The 17,900-nt window shown below is 40.3% G+C and overlaps 1 protein-coding gene and 1 long non-coding RNA gene across 2 annotated transcripts; both read right to left on the reverse strand.

Annotated features, from left to right (window-relative positions):
- Nucleotides 1–14,192: 14,192 nt before the first annotated feature.
- LOC149211369 (uncharacterized) lies at nt 14,193–15,289 on the reverse strand. The gene is made up of 4 exons (XR_016250166.1): nt 15,125–15,289; nt 14,768–14,901; nt 14,519–14,609; nt 14,193–14,421 (listed from the first exon to the last, which is right to left on the reverse strand). It is a non-coding gene; the product is annotated as an uncharacterized LOC149211369 (long non-coding RNA).
- A 668-nt stretch (nt 15,290–15,957) lies between these two features.
- Nucleotides 15,958–16,799, reverse strand: LOC149211370 (ABC transporter G family member 35-like). Its single transcript, XM_089388375.1, has 3 exons — nt 16,527–16,799; nt 16,168–16,301; nt 15,958–16,009 (listed from the first exon to the last, which is right to left on the reverse strand). The coding sequence occupies exons 1-3, from the start codon at nt 16,797–16,799 to the stop codon at nt 15,958–15,960; spliced, it is 459 nt and encodes a 152-aa protein (XP_089244501.1).
- Nucleotides 16,800–17,900: the final 1,101 nt, after the last annotated feature.

The following is a 17,900-nucleotide window of genomic DNA, read 5'->3' on the forward strand; positions in this document are numbered from 1 at the left end:
GAATATCTTCTACACTCAACGACTTAGTTCCGTTATTACCAGTTAATAACCCTTGTTCAAATTGTTGAGGATATGCTCCCAAAAAAGTACCAGTAAGCGGATGATACCTAGAGGGAACAGAAGGACCGCCATATAAAAAGGTTTCTGGAGATTGAGAAAACATGGACGACTGTCTTGACATATTTAACGAAGGATAGTAAACCCTAGGTGTTGGGTGAAAAGAAATGTGAGGTGGTGAAAAACTTAGTCCCGCGTTTTCCAAAAAATTGGTCAATGAAAGATACCAAGCGTTGCTCCTAGGTGGATTGTAAAAGATTGATTCACACTCCCTAAGTTCTATAGTTGGTTGATTTTCAGGGATAAGGATACCTTCTTCCGGAGTAGCAAGTTCTTCAATAGCTATAAGTCTAGAAGGAAGATTTTGGGTAATTACTCTTTCTACCCTGGGTGAATCAGTACCACTAGAAGTTGGAGAGGCAAATCCTGATGTTGGAGTAGCAACAAATTCAGTTTCAGGTTCAGATATTTCAGGTTCCTCACCTAAATCACTAGTAGATAAAAAACTACCAGTAATTTCGGAAAATGAAATAGATTGCGGATTATAATCTGTTACTAGAGCTTGATAATCAGGATGTTTAACCAATGAAGACTCTCCTTCTTTAGGAGACCCAACTCTACTGTCTTTAGGAGTTACAAGGGCTCGTAACCTTTCAGGCTGGCTCGGTGAAAACTCAGGAGGTTGGCCCCGAAGTTTATGAGACTTCCTCGGTAATACAGCCACGATGAAATATTTTTACTACTCCACACGCAAACAAAGAAAAATCTCAATGAAAACCACCTAAAGCCTCTAAAGAACCAAACAATTTTGAATCACACACCTAAAGAATCTAGGAGATCAAACCACACACAAACAGTAACTTTCCGTACCGAAAACACTAGTTGGTGATGAAATCCAACGTCGCAGAGTTCAATACAGAAATGGCGGTTGGAACAGTTACCCTGGCAACCTGCTTAATGAATAGACTGGCACAAGTTTCTCCACTAAACCGTCTCGAGTGAAGAGAACCCCCCAGAAAGTCCAAGTGAGTCTAGCTGACGTCTGCTCCAGGTACAATGGGCTCTTCCCTCCACCGTCACCTTAGGAAAGAATCCTATAGAATATGGTCACTATGGTTACCAACGGAAATAAATATACCTATGGGAATAGTCTACGATCCGATACGCACGCAAGGGCAGAGTAACAAGCTCAATCCCCTTGAAGGCTCCTTGACATAATCCAAGGTTTACCAACAAGTGACCCCAGGCTCCTCGACAATGGTTAATCCGAGGTTTACCGTTTTTAATACGTGAATATCTTGTATCGTTCCCAATGAGGAAGGATTGATTACCCCACTGGTTCGGACACGATCTCGTGCTTCTCCTTTAAGAGGAGCTTTCCCAGAGCATAGATGTAACAATTGGATTTTATCTCCTACCGCAAGATACAGCTACTTGTTTGTTTTACTATCTTGGAGAGTTAATTACTCCCTACTCCAAGATACTAGCCTAAGCTATGTTGGTGATATAGAGCCCTAGAAATAAAAGATTACTAGATAGATTTTACTTTAAGCGTTATTTTTATTGGTTTTTCTTAAGTCAAAAGGTGTGGAGATGAAACTTATGGTGTGAAGACTCGACTCCAAATCACTAAAAAGAATGCACTTAAGATGATAAGCAATCTTTTCCCTTCAATGAATTTCTAGTTAGGAAAGGGTTGAGAATGCAAATGCTTGTAAAAACAAATCTTTCCTTAACAAACAAATCAAAAGAAGAGCTTTTTGTCTTTTCCAATACACTCAAAGTCGAGACAAATAGTTATGCTCACGAAAATTTCCCTTTTCTTTCAAACACTCAAATACTACAAAAACAAACTTTTTCCAAAAGAATTTTTTTTTTTTTTTTTATAAAACACTCAAAGCTATGGAAAAATCTAATCTTGAGATCTATAAATTCTAAAACTATTTGAAGTAAAAGCTTACAAGATTTCTTTTCAAGGATGCTTTACTTAGCTATAAGCAAACTAAGGACTAATTTGTCTAGAATCACAAATCAGTCAAAAAACAACTAATTTTTGTTTTCTTTTCTAAAATGAAATCCAAAGCTTCCAACACAAGTATTTTCGAAGTTTCGCAAGGAGAAACACAAGATGGATTCCTCAACAAAAGCAGATTTTACAAAATGGTCAGACTCATAAGAAGGCCAGTAAAAACCAAGGTGATCTGAGGCTTCTAAGGCTTCTAAGCTCTGAGCTACTACAAGACCAAAATGAAAATCAAGCCCGGCAATCAAAACTTCTAGGAATTTCACCTAAAACCCTAATGCCAATGGAATTAACCTAAGAAAAGTTCCTGACAAGTCACGTGCAGATCTGGGCAGAGGCTAAAAACACTTAAACAAATCCTAAGCTGACTGAAAGAGAAAATCTTAAGTTTTTCAAAATTTTGACAGGGTCCGCAGGCTCCCAGTTTACCCAGGTGCAGGACCGCTCTGTGTGTAAAGCAAAAGTGTGGATAGGTCTGCACTGTGTTACAAGTAGAGGGTGCAGTCCTCTCCCAAAAGTATGAAAAACAAAAAATAATTCAAGATCTACTAAACCTACCCAATCCCTCACACATCAAGCCAAAAACAGAAACAAAAACACAGTTTCTCAAGTCAAAGTAAAACAAGGAAAAAATAAATTCCCCAGTGGAGTCGCCATTTTTTCGGCCGGATAAGTCGTTCTTGCGGACAAGACCGACCTCCCTAGTATCTAACTATATCTAGCGACAAGCAAACCAAACAAATTCTTTCTGTAAATATGCAATTCATAAATAAAGGCAAACAAGTGTTTTAGGCCTACCTTGGGTCCAATGCAAGTTTGTGGAAGCCTCGCTCCGTTGATCCAAATGAGCTCCCTTGTAGAGAATATGCAAACACAAACAAGCACACAAATTAAATAGCACCTGAAAAGCCAATATAATAAAGCATACTTATCATGATGATCAAGGAATTCATGAAACAAATCACATAAGACAATTTGTTGAGAAAAATGAATCTGATTGTATTAACTTAAATCAAAGAAGAACTTTACAACCTTATGCCTTGATGTTGTACAAGCTCCTCCCAGGGTCCATCAAGAAGTCTCCTCTACTTTGACAAGTTTCACTCTCTTCCCAATGAAGCCAAAAGGTATGTGATCTCTCCTCTCAAGCTTAACTAGGAAGTCTCAATTCTAACAACATTTACCCTAAAAAATGTTCAGCTTCTAACCTCTCCAACAACTAGCCCAATGCCTTAATTTATAGTGCAATGGAGGGAAGTTACTAGGTCCTCCTTCAAAGGGATAAAGCCCTCCTTCAAAGGGATAAGCTCCTCTCATCAAGGGATTAGCTCCTTCACTTTTGGGATGCATGAACCACCTAGGAGCGAACCATCCACGTCAATATTCCTTCTAGAATCATCTAGAATTAATCCAAAGTGAGTTTTTAAAAATAAACTTGCACCTTTTTGACTTTCACAGGGGTTCGCACCCACTCCTTTAGAGACAGAGCGGGCAGGTCCGCAGGTAACATGAACAGGGGGTGCGGGACCGTAGGCAACAGTCAGAGAAAGTGCGGAACCAGAGCTTTATTGATTTTTAAGGTCTTTCTCTCATTTTCAAAGCTTGACATGAAGAGCTGAGGTTTGAGACTTGCTAGACCCATACTAACTGCAAATAGTCATGGTGACAATATTTTGTGTAACAGGGTTGCATTGAGTATAGTGTTGCTAACAATTTGCATAATGCAGTGTTGTTAGGTGGTATGCCAATGGTGACACATCATGTGATCCAATCACACTAACATAGACGATATTTCGAGCTCTTGTGACATAATGTGGAGCTTCAACATATGAAACAAAACACTAAAATAATAAGACAACATTGTTTGATTGAACTTTGAAGATAAACATTATCAATAACTTGTCATTCACTTCCAAATGAGTAGAAACATCTTTGAACAAAACACTAATCATTCTTATAAACTTTATTGAAATCTTAAATCTTATAATGTAGATTCAATAAAGTCTATCGTTAAAGTAAATATGATCACCCTAAGATTTTCTCCAATTAAGTATATTGTATCCTAGAATTGTTAAAAAAAAACCTTTATTTAATCTTATCAAAACGTTATTCAAATTTATCAAAATTCTTGACCAAATCTATCAATACTAAAGAAACATTGTAATCAAAATTCTTCACCTAATACATGTCCTCTTAACTAGGAATCAGAGTTCCTAAAAGAATAATCTCATAAAAACAAAGCCACTTTGACAAAAAATAATCACCGAGGGTTACACACTTGAAATTTGTAAGAAACATTAACTAATCCATCAAATATAGTCTCTTCATAAAATTCTAGTAAGACCTGTTATCACTCCAGGAAACTCTCTGAGGTTGTAAATCAGAGATGCCTGGTAACATATAATCTTCAATATTGTTCTCTGAACTATTGGAATGAAATATGGTTTGGATCAAGTCGGATAACCATTCCAGCTCTATTCACACTCAAGACATGCATGAACACCCCCAACAACACAAGGCTTTAGACTGCTAATGCTCAATAGTTTGTAGATTAATGGATAGATGGAGAACACTGACTATGCCGGCAGATAGCATACATGGACCTATATGAATGGCTAGCTACAGGCAGTAAAAGAACTCACTGACTATACTGGCAGATGCACATATAATCACACATATAAATGGCTAGCCATAGGCAGCAAAGAAGCTTGCAAATCTAGTATATCAAAGCAGAGATAAGATGACAGTTATCTGGCCTTAAACACACAGAAAACCTAAACAAACTGTTCAAGTGCAAGCATAGAACAGAAGAGAAATGGACATTAAACATGTAGCAGCAAAAGAAGCTTGTATTACTAGAGATTGCAGATGAGAAGCTTGAGAAAACAGGGGAGGAATAATCTCCAAAAGTTGAACCCTTGTTACATTTAGTTTTCTGCCTTTTATAGGCCCTTTACAATGCTCCTGATCTCTCTAGAAGGCTCGAAGTCTTAAACTTGTCTGATCTATCCCATAACCGTTTGATTCCCTCAATAGGCAGGCATGGCTCGGAGGTTTTCTTCTTCTGATAGAGGAATAACCATACTCAGATATTTTGGGCGGCCTGCTGTGATGCATGGGAGTTCCCTCGTGCCAAAGATGCCCCATCATGTTTGTTAGGATGACTGCTGTGATGGCCAGACTGTTAATGCTTCATGATTTGATTTGATTTTGGTTGAGGCGTGTAGTGGCCCTTCTCCTTCGCTTTCCGGGCTCTGTTTGCTGGCCACTATCTCTCCGCCGAATCCTTTTTCTGGTATGTAACATAATTGCACGATTCCTTTAAGGATGACTTGTCGCCTGAACCTGCAATGGAGTGGCGATCGTTCCTATGAAATACCTGCACCGGTCCCTTTTAGACAATAGCTGCGAATGTTTCTTTTCTGTTATTGCGTCTGTTTGGGTCATAAACAGTGAAACGCTGCAATATTGCTAGATCCCACCCATTTCTGCTTCTTTCGGACTTCAAAAAATATATATTTCAACCCCCGAACCCTTTTGGGTCTGGGCTTCATCGCTATCGGTGCTCGTTGAAGGCCTCCTTTGTATTTCATTATGTAATGAAAATGCGCCAAATACATTGTAAACGGTTTTAGCGTGGACCCGAAAATATATCGAAAATGACTTATAATCGCCATCGGGTCGTAAGAATGCCTTAAATAAAAGCCCGCCCCTTTGGTTTTGCCGATAGCGAAAAGCCAACGCGACCTGGCCCATTGATCTGCGCACGCAATTAACGGCCCAGATCGAATCGCTATATCGCAATCGCAATGCCACTACCGATACCGCCCAGCCGCCGATGCTCCGATACAATATGACCCACCGATGTGATATCGGCGATCGCTGATCGGCAGTGTCTTGTGCCCTGACCCTTGATGAAGCGCCGATGCGATATCCGCCGATCTGCCTCCGCCGATTGTGACCCGCCGATGCGATCTTGACCGTTGATCGGCCAGATCGAACGACTGTCGCTCATTTGAACTGCTAGGCATGCGCTTCTGATTTTTTACTGTTTTGGAGTGTTTTAGGCCTCCCGATAGTGTATTTCTGCCCTCCCAAGGGCTTTTCCTCTTGCGATAGTTTAGATTGGTGAAGGCCTTAAGAGGATTTTGAAGGCTTTTGGGGCACTTTTGTATCCATTTTTTGGCATCCTTCGGCGCGCAAAAAACCTGATTGGGACTGTATTTGATCCTCAAATGTTGGATTATATAGCAGAGCTAACACTGGCTCCTTCTGGGGATGAGATCCTCCCTGTGAGGTCCCAAGAACCTACAAATCAATGCCTTCATACAAAAACAGCTATAAAAACACTTTCCTAGTGTCCATTGGGCATGGAGTTAACTAAGCATACAACATACAACTATAAAAGAACTTAATTACAAACATAAAAGCCTGAAAACTTAAACTTCAAAATTTGCCCATTTGCAGGGCAACCAAACTGTTTCTCCTGCTCTCAGCCCGATTCATCATAGATCAGTAGGACTAGATTGATTTGATCCTCTACCTCAAAGAGTTTAGGACATTTGAGCTTGACCGGTAGGTAGGGATCAAATTTCATTCCCTTTCTGTGTATTTTCCTCCTTGGATGTTCTTCATGGGAGCCTTTGTATACCAGCTGAATATTCGCTTCTAGTGTATAGTTGTCTATGTTATCTGTGGTCTGCACAACCAATATGAATGGTGAACCACAGTGTTCTTGTGCAGGGGACACAAAGACATCATCTGCTCCAGCATCTTTCATAGAACAGCCCTCATCCAAGGAGGAATCCCAAAACTGCATCCTCTTCCTCTGTTAACTGATAAGATGCCTCTTCAGTCTGTGTGGAGGCCATCTGAGCAGGTATTAAAACATCAAAACTGAGGTGATCAGTCTCAGCCTTGAGCACTGAATTATGTTCTGCCTCAGTGTTCAAGGGGCAGCAATGAGGGCTTTCCTTTTGAGCAGACAAGGAAACAAAAGATGATGGGGGACATTCTTCTCCCTTCTTGATTACTGGGCTGGGGACCAAAGCAGGCTGTAAAATTGGCAGATCTGCATAGTCATGGGAAGTTAAGCTGGCTTCGGGCTCAGATTCTTTGAGGATGAAGGGATCTGCTGCCATCTGCTGCTGCTGATCAGCTTGTTGTTCTGCAGCTACAACAAGCTCACGAGCAGTTCCTCTAGCTATTGCTTCTTCATATGCAGCTCTGGTTAGGAAAGGAGCACCTCCCAAACCATAGACCTCCTTCTCTTCTTCAAACAGATCTTCTTTCATGACTATATTCTGACAAAGGGTCTTCACCCTTTGATCCTCATTTGCATCCCTGTTTCTCTGCAAAATCTGCAATTGCTCCTGTGCTCCTTTATATAGATTTGGAGCTGGAAGAGAAATGGAACAAGGAGCTCCTGCTTCCTTAGAATACTGCTCAGCCTTTAATTTGGAAACTTCAGAGGTCAAAAGCTCGATCATCCTAGCTAATTTATCAATCTCAGGCTCTGAGGATGATGAGGATTCACCTCCCTGACTTCTGCACTCGGCATCATCTTCAAGTCTCTCTGCAGCTAGAATGTTCGATTCAACTTCAAAAGCTGCATCTTGCATATCAGCTAGAGAAGCACATCTCCTTTCTCTTAACAACAGGCAGAACTGAGAATCGAAGGCATTGGCATATGTGAGCATGGCAGAAGAAGGGGTAGGTTTTATTTCAGCTGGTATTCTGCTATACATTTGATTGAATCTGATATTGAAATCAGACAGCAGTTCACCATCTTCTCTCTGCAAGTTCCCAAATTCAGTATGATAATAGAGCAGATCTTTATTACTTCCCCAGTGCTTTAAAAATACATCATCTAGGGCTCCAATATCTGCAATAGACCTAGGGGGTAATTCTCTAAACCATTTTCTAGCCTCCCCATCTAGGCTTTGGACAAAAACCCTCATCCATACATCCTCTTCATTGATATCTAGGTTATCAACGTAACAATAGAAAGATTCGAGGTGCTCTTCAGCTGATACTCCTTTTGCACTAGTAAACTTAGGCATATATTCCATATAATCTCCTACAGGCATGGCATTCAAAGGGGTAGGCAAAACTAATGGCCCATACCTAGCAGCAACTATTCTTTCTATCTTTGTAAGAGCTTGCTGGCTTGCCATGACTGAGGTAAGGTAAAAAGATACTAGTGGACTGAGTAGAATGAATCAATGAATGGAATGGCAGAAACAGAGGAATACGATAGACAACATGGATGCTTCTTTCAACTGAGGTCCGAAAAGGAAATGAATAAACGGGAGCTGTATGAATCTCTGAAGGTGAACTACACTAACAGAGACACATAAAAATTCTTTAAGGCTTACCTGATCCTGATGCTCCCTTCCACAAAGTTTCTTCTGCTTATCAATCTTCTCAGGATCAGGCACTGGCCAGCTAGTGATTTCTGAAGATTTCTCCGAGCATGCTTCACGAACTAGACCAGAACTTCAATGTGGAGTCGCCAAAGGATGGCCTTCCTCCAGTGGAGTCGCCAGATAGATGATTACAACCAAAATCTGTGTTCAAACCTTGTCTGTCATCAAAGTTTGAAGCTGTGTCGTTCTCCCAGGGAAGCTGAGCTTCGATTCTCCTCTCCCCAGCAATGACGCCATTTATGTTATCACTCCAGGAAACTCTCTAGGGTTGTAAATCAAAGATGTCTGGTAACATATAATCTTCAATATTATTCTCTGAACTATTGGAATGAAAGATGGCTTGGATCAAGTCGGATAATCATTCCAGCTCTATTCACAGTCAAGACATGCATGAACACCCCCAACAACACAAGGCTTTAGACTGCTGATGCTCAATAGTTTGTAGATTAATGGATAGATGGAGAACACTGACTATGCTGGCAGATAGCACACATGGACCTATATGAATGTCTAGCTACAGGCAGTAAAAGAACTCACTGACTATACTGGCAGATGCACATATAATCACACATATAAATGGCTAGTCATAGGCAGCAAAGAAGCTTGCAAATCTAGTATATCAAAGCAGAGATAAGATGACAGTTATCTGGCCTTAAACACATAGAAAACCTGAACAAACTGTTCAAGTGCAAGCATAAAACAGAAGAGAAATGGACATTAAACATGTAGCAGCAAAAGAAGCTTGTATTACTAAAGACTGCAAATGAGAAGCTTGAGAAAACAGGGGAGGAATAATATCCAAAAGTTGAACCCTTGTTACATTTAGTTTTCTGCCTTTTATAGGCCCTTTACAATGCTCCTGAGCTCTCTAGAAGGCTCGGAGTCTTAAACTTGTCTGATCTGTCCCATAACCGTTTGATTCCCTCAATAGGTAGGCATGGCTCGGAGGTTTTCTTCTTCTGACAAAGGAATAACCATACTCAGATATTTTGGGCGGCCCGCTGTGATGCATGGGAGTTCCCTCGTGCCAAAGATGCCCCATCATGTTTGTTAGGATGACTGCTGTGATGGCCGGACTGTTAATGCTTCGTGATTTGATTTGATTTGGGTTGAGGCGTGTAGTGGCCCTTCTCCTTCCCTTTCCGGGCTCTGTTTGCCGGCCGCTGTCTCTCCGCCGAATCCTTTTTCTGGTATGTAACATAACTGCACGATTCCTTTAAGGATGGCTTGCCGCCTGAACCTGCAATCGGGTGGCGATCGTTCCTGTGAAATACCTGCACCGGTCCCTTTCAGACAATAGCTGTGAATGTTTCTTTTTTGTTATTGCGTCTGTTCAGGTCATAAACAGTGAAACGCTGCAATATTGCTAGATCCCACCCATTTCTGCTTCTTTCGGACTTCAAAAAATATATATTTCAACCCCCGGACCCTTTCGGGTCCGGCCTTCATCGCTATCGGCGCTCGCTGAAGGCCTCCTTTGTATTTCATTATGTAACGAAAATGCACCAAATACATTGAAAACAGTTTTAGCGCGGACCCGAAAATATATCAAAAATGACTTATAATCGCCATCGGGTCCGACCCATCGGGTCGCAAGCATGCCTTAAATAAAAGCCCGTCCCTTTGGTTTTGCCGATAGTGAAAAGCCGACGCGACCTGGACCATTGATCTGCGCACGCGATTAACGACCCAGATCAAATCGCTATATCGCAATCGCAATGCCACTGCCGATACCGCTGATACCGCCCAGCCGCCGATGCTCCGATGCGATATGACCCGCCGATGCGATATCGGCGATCGCTGATCGGTAGTGTCTTGTGCCCTGACCCTTGATGAAGCGCCGATCCAATATCCGCCGATCTGCCTCCGCCGATTGCGACCCGTCGATGTGATCTGGACCGTTGATCGGCCAGATCGAACGGCTGTTGCTCATTTGAACTGCTAGGCCTGCGCTTCTAATTTTTGACTGTTTTGGAGTGTTTTAGGCCTCCCGATAGTGTATTTCCGCCCTCCCAAGGGCTTTTCCTCTTGCGATAGTTTAGATCGGTGAAGGCCTTAAGAGGATTTTGAAGGCTTTTGGGGCACTTTTGTATCCATTTTTGGGCATCCTTCGGCGCGCAAACAACCTGATTGGGAGTGTATTTGATCCTCAAATGTTAAATTATATATCAGAGCTAACAAGACCATTTATAATTAGAATAAAATTTGTTTGATAAACCCCCCAAGTTTCCTGTACGATGCTGGAAGTGGACACTTCTATAGATATAACTGGAATTCTCATTCGGAAGAGCTGTAGATGCATACTTCTGTAGGATCCTGTAGCAGTTAAGAATCTGGCTTGGAATGAAATGGATGATAGGTAGAAGTGTTGGTATGGATAAAAGGTAGATGGTAATTTATGAATATGGTGAATGGAGATTTAGGGAGTGAATGTAAATCCACCTTTTCCATTTCACCTACCATCCTTTCTTGACATCCAGGTTTAGGTTCCAAAATATCCACCTTAAAGTTTTCTGCAGAGGCTACAGTGGAAATGTTTGGCAATGTGACCGTTAACTCCCCCACATAAAGAATGTCTGGACTGCTTCTAAATATTGTCCTTGAATCTGCCTTTGGCATTTTACCTACCACCATCGCATGACTTCCAAATTCAAGTTCAAAATTTTCTAGAGAGGCTTCAGAAGAAGCATTTGGCAACACAGATTGTATTGTCATTAATTCCTGCTTGTAAATAATGTCTAGAATGGCCATTAATTTATTCGATGTCATCTCCAAACTTGTGTTTTCTGCTTCAGCAGACTTGCTTGCTTGTATTTGAGATTCAAGCTTAGAAGTAGCCCTCTTATGACGTGCCCTTTTTCTCTTGATTGCATCACCGTTCATGTTTATAGCTTCATTTCATTGTTCAGGAATCTTCCTTGGTTGTATTTGTGATTCAAACTTCGAAATAGCCCTCTTACGGCGTGCCCTTTCTCTCTTGATTGCATCACCTTTCATGTTTATAGCTTCATCTGATTGCTCAGGAATCTTTGTTTCTACTCTCCATGTTTGTGCGTTGTAATTTGGGGTCGCATTCCTTTCCCTTGCAAATTGATCACTGCAGATGATTTCATCATTTGCAAGCATCTTGATGTATGCGACACACTGAACCTTGAAGGACCGTGCATATTGTGTTGGAGAACTCAGATTCTACGAGCCAAGAGCAGGGATGCTTAGCTCTTGAATAAGGTCTTGATTCCATATGAAAACAGAACAACATAACTGTCAAATAGGGCTTTCAAAAAATTACAGTTTCTTGGGAGAAATTATGTAACTAAAGATAGGGTAACAAAATTAGAGATGCACAATAAAAAAAGCTCACAGTTCTGAAACAAATTCCTACAATTATGTTAGACATACTCATAGAGTGCTAATTTTCTGTAGATCTCAACAAACTCTACACCAAGTTTTTCCTTAACAGCTATGGAACTCACTTCCAGCGCCCATGTTGTTGGATTGTATCCTTCGCTAATCTGTGGTATTTCTTGAACGGCCTGGCCAAACAACCAAGAATCGGAAAAAATTGAAGGAAATAAGTTTTATGATTATAAAAAGAGTTGTAGTTTAGCAAACCAATAAAACTGAAAATTTAGCAATTATTCCCTGACTTGTTCGAGCCCTTTGCAACCCTTCATTTGTTGTTAAGCCAAGCAAAGAAACATAGAGTAGGCCTTTTGTCATTCATTTCCCTTGGAGATTCCCCACTTCTATTGATTTTTTCATATGCAATCATCTTCAAGCATTTAAATGAAGTCCCTAAATCCACCTTTTCCATTTCACCTACCATCCTTTCTTGATATCCAGGTTTAGGTTCCAAAATATCCACCTTAAAGTTTTCTGCAGAGGCTACAGTGGAAATGTTTGGCAATGTGACCGTTAACTCCCCCACATAAAGAATGTCTGGACTGCTTCTAAATATTTTCCTTGAATCTGCCTTTGGCATTTTACCTACCACCATTGCATGACTTCCAAATTCAGGTTCAAAATTTTCTAGTGAGGCTTATGATTTCATCATTTGCAGGCATCTTGATGTAGTTAAACGAAGTTCTTGAATTTAGCTTTGTGATTTCAACTGGTGTCCTTGATTTCCTTTCAGATTCAAGTTCCAAAATATCCTCATTAAAGGTAAGGCAAGGTATGGGTTGACACCAAGACATGGAAGGATATAAGAACATATATTTTCATTATGGGATATACCTTACCCTTACCTTACCCTGACCTGACCTTCCACAACGGGGAAGCAATATTGATGAACGATCCTAACCAACCTGTTCAGTACAGGAAATTGCCTTTCTTTGAAACCAACATTTTCCTGCTAACTTGCTTCCTCTTCGAGAGAAAGAGAGTCAAACAAGGTCTTCAAATGAAAAGGCTATCATTTGGAAGAATTTGAATCTTCGAAAGTGCTAAGACATCCATTAGGGTAGTTTTTCCAGCACCACTAACTCCCATCAAGGCTCTAAGTACCCTTGGTCTAAAGGATCCACTTACATTGGAAAGGAGCTGTAGCCTGTCTTGACCCAACCCTTCACTTTTCATCCCCTGTTACGAAACTAAACATTATTTCCAGATATTCCATTGAAGAGAACCTAGGGATGTCAAACTACTCGCAGATTACCAATTCAATTGAACGATTTATAGATACACATATCAGTGGCATGTTAACATAATAGTTTATGTTCTCAAAAGCCATCGACAATGGCCTGAAAGGAAGGATCATTCCTTTCTTCTATTGTGTCAAGACATGAGTGACATTGAATTCTCTAGCAGGTGTAGAATTGTCTTCAGAGGTTAGATTATCTCTCCTCTCTAACAAGTAAACATGACTGAAAAAATTATTAAATCTATGAAAGAATAGTCCCTGTTTTTATCATATATTTTCAAAGATTTAGATGTGAATAGGTTATATGCTTTTATAGATTGCAATCTTTATAGTTCAATCTTTTCATCTTTTCTTTCAAGAAAAACCAAAAACAGTGCTTTTGAGCCTAATTCAAGATCAGCACAAAGGTTTTCTAATGTCTCTCACTCAGTTGTCTGAGAGAATGTGTTACAGAGAAGTTATGTAGTTCATTCAAGTTTCTCACTTTGTTGTCTATTGAAGGAACGACCTAATTGCATTTCACTCTGAAAAATTCCTCAATGTGGCGTATTGTATTGTAACCTCCCCATTCATACCTTACCCTTACATATTTATGAACACTCCTAAACAACCTGTTCGGTACAAGAAATTGTCTTTCTTTGAAACCAAAATTGCCCTGCTAACCTGCTCGCTATTCCAGAGAAAGAGAGTCAAACAAGGCCTTCAAATGAAAAGGCTGTCATTTGGAAGAATGTGAATCTGTAGAAGTGCCATGAATCGAAATGTTTGAATCAGTTGACCAAATTGACAATGGGTAAATTGTTTTTTTTGTAGTATAGATCTAAGCTCACGCGATCAAATAAAAAATGTGAATTCAAATACCATATAATGCTTTGATATATTACCCTTATAATTCTTTGATTTCTCAATATGATAAGTCACTTTGTTGACTCAAATATGTAATAGACAATAAACTAATCAATGATAGAGAAAATAAAATGTCAAAGTGAGGTGGGACCAATTTTGCAAATAAGTCTGCTATGCCTGTCAAGAGAGTGTCCAGCCTCTTTGTTCCAAGGTCCCAAAAGATGGTCCCAAACAGTAGGGCAACGACTGTAGTGAAGAAAAATCGCACAACATTATAGTGTGGATTCCTCCAATATGACCAATGTTGCTTCCAAAGGCATGCCACGCACTGAACCTTGAAGGACCGTGCATACTGTGTTGGAAAACTCAGATCCTGCGAGCCAGGAGCAGGGGTGCTTAGCTCTTGAATAAGGGCTTGATTCCATCTGAAAACAGAACAACATAATTGTCAAACAGGGCTTTAGAAAAATTACAGTTTCTTGGGAGAAATTATTGCTTCCAAAGGCATGCCACACACTGAACCTTGAAGGACCGTGCATATTGTGTTGGAAAACTCAGATTCTACGAGCCAAGAGCAGGGGTGCTTAGCTCTTGAATAAGGGCTTGATTCCATCTGAAAACAGAACAACATAACTGTCAAATAGGGCTTTAAAAAAATTACAGTTTCTTGGGAGAAATTATGTAACTAAAGATAGGGTAACAAAATTAGAGATACACAATAAAAAAAGCTCAAAGTTCTGAAACAAATTCCTACAATTATGTTAGACATACTCATAGAGTGCTAATTTTCTGTAGATCTCAGCAAACTCTACACCAAGTTTTTCCTCAACAGCTATGGAACTCACTTCCGGTGCCCATGTCGCTGGATTGTATCCTTCGCTAATCTGTGGTATTTCTGGAACGGCCTGGCCAAACAACCAAGAATCGGACAAAATTGAAGGAAATAAGTTTTATGATTATAAAAAGAGTTGTAGTTTAGCAAACCAATAAAACTGAAAATTTAGCAATTAGTTATGTAGTTCATTCAAGTTTCTCACTTCGTTGTCTATTGAAGGAACGACCTAATTGCATTTCACTCTGACAAATTCCTCAATGTGGCATATTGTATTGTAACCTCCCCATTCATACCTTACCCTTACATATTGATGAACACTCCTAAACAACCTGTTCGGTACAGGAAATTGCCTTTCTTTGAAACCAAAATTGCCCTGCTAACCTGCTTGCTCTTCCAGAGAAAGAGAGTCAAACAAGGTCTTCAAATGAAAAGGCTATCATTTGGAAGAATGTGAATCTGCATAAGTTCCAGAAATCGAAATGTTTGAATCAGTTGACCAAATTGACAATGGGTAAATTGTTTTTTTTTGTAGTACAGATCTAAGCTCAAGCAATCAAATAAAAAATGTGAATGCAAATACCATATAATGCTTTGATATATTACCCATATAATGCTTTGATTTCTTAATATGCTAAGTCACTCTGTTGACTCAAATATGTAATAGACAATAAACTAATCAATGATAGAGAAAATAAAATGTCAAAGTGAGGCGGGACCCGTTTTGCAAATAAGTCTGCTATGCCTGTCAAGAGAGTGTCCAGCCTCTTTGTTCCAAGGTCCCAAAAGATGGTCCCAAACAGTGGGGCAACGACTGTAGTGAAAAAAAGTCGCACAACATTATAGTGTGGATTCCTCCAATATGACCAATGTTGCTTCCAAAGGCATGCCACGCACTGAACCTTGAAGGACCATGCATACTGTGTTGGAAAACTCAGATCCTGTGAGCCAGGAGTAGGGGTGCTTGGCTCTTGAATAAGGGCTTGATTCCATCTGAAAACAGAACAACATAATTGTCAAATAGGGCTTTAAAAAAATTACAGTTTCTTGGGAGAAATTATTGCTTCCAAAGGCATGCCACGCACTGAACCTTGAAGGACCGTGCATATTGTGTTGGAAAACTCAGATTCTATGAGCCAAGAGCAGGGGTGCTTAGCTCTTGAATAAGGGCTTGATTCCATCTGAAAACAGAACAACATAACTGTCAAATAGGGCTTTCAAAAAATCACAGTTTCTTGGGAGAAATTATGTAACTAAAGATAGGGTAACAAAATTAGAGATGCACAATAAAAAAAGCTCAAAGTTCTAAAACAAATTCCTACAATTATGTTAGACATACTCATAGAGTGCTAATTTTCTGTAGATCTCAACAAACTCTACACCAAGTTTTTCCTCAACAGCTATGGAACTCACTTCCTGCGCCCATGTCGTTGGATTGTATCCTTCGCTAATCTGTGGTATTTCTAGAACGGCCTGGCCAAACAACCAAGAATTGGACAAAATTGAAGGAAATAAGTTTTATGATTATAAAAAGAGCTGTAGTTTAGCAAACCAATAAAACTGAAAATTTAGCAATTATTCCCTGACTTGTTCGAGCCCTTTGCAACCCTTCATTTGTTGTTAAGCCAAGCAAAGAAACATAGAGTAGGCCTTTTGTTTCACATTGCATAGATTGATCATGAAAGTGTTTGAATTCACCTCATCAAAAGCTTCAAAGATATCAATGCTGGGCTGATGGATGGTACAAACAACAGTTCGACCTGTATTGACTGTGTTGCGAACAATACGCATAACAATTGCTGCAGCACGGGCATCTAGTCCTGAAGTTGGCTCATCCATGAAGATTATAGAAGGGTTGGAAACTAGTTCAACTGCTATGGAAAGTCTCTTCCTTTGCTCTGTAGAAAGACCTGTCACTCCAGGAAGCCCTACAAGAGCATCTCTCAGAGGAGTGAGCTCTACGAGCTCCATGACTTCTGTCACAAACATCTGCACTTATTGTAACATCAAAAAGATGTGAGTAAAAGCTGCTTGCAGAGTCTCATTAATAAGAAAGATCTTCAATCTGAAGAACTGCATGCAAGGGGGAGAAATTTAGAACAACCATTCTAGTTTTCTCGTCAACCTCGCAAGGAAGACGGAGCCATGCAGAATACACGAGTGATTCAAAGACTGACATTTGGAGAGTGGATATCATTTTATTCACAATACCCTAAGATGCGAGCAAATGTTTCTTGCTTCTTGGGGAATCCAGAGATAATTGTCGGCCTACGTACGCTTGAAGCCCTAGCGGAACCAAGAAACCTCCATGAGCTGCGGAACGGTGATCCTCCTCAGAGAGGGTTAGGGTCTAGCAGCCGGATAACCAGACGCCGAACTTCAGAGGAAAACCAGGGCATGCATTTGAAATCCCTGGTAGATCTTCTTATACATCACTGTCAGATTCAAATCCTGGAACGACAGGTAGCCCACCAGGAGCACGAACAGTATGCCTCCGCACGACCAGATGTCGGCCTTGGCTCCGTTGGTGACTTTCATATCGCCATTTTCGTCTAATAACAGGTTCTTTGGCTTCAAATCTTGGTGACACACACCCCTGCTCCGGCTGTGGAAGAAATCGACCGTGCAAATCAGTTGCTGAAAATACTTTCTTGCTTCCTCTTCCTTCAGTATCCCCTTTTCGACAACCAGATTGAAGAGCTCGCTGCTGGAGTTCGCAGGGTTTTTACCTATGTGAATCGAATACTAGGTTCCAACAAATTCGTAACTATTTTCTAATCATCGAATGGTTTAGCTTTTCTCAATCGTCTAACATATCATCTAATGGTGCAAAGTAATGACACGTAGGTAGAGAGCAAAGTTTATTTCAGAGGGAATGCCTTACGGCGTAAATAATGGTGCAAAGTAATGACACGTAAGCAAAAAGCAAAGTTTATTTCAGAGAGAACGCGTTACGGCGTAAAAATATAAATATTATATAATTTAATTTTACTTCGCATTAATTTTACCCATTCTTCCATTATTATCTTTGGTGTTTTGTACCACGAGCGAGCATGTTGCTTTGGGATCGTC

This window comes from Pinus tabuliformis, chromosome 1_1, assembly GCF_031772625.1.
Source record: "Pinus tabuliformis cultivar Carrire ecotype Pingquan chromosome 1_1, CPIR1, whole genome shotgun sequence".
Lineage (NCBI taxonomy): Eukaryota > Viridiplantae > Streptophyta > Pinopsida > Pinales > Pinaceae > Pinus > Pinus tabuliformis.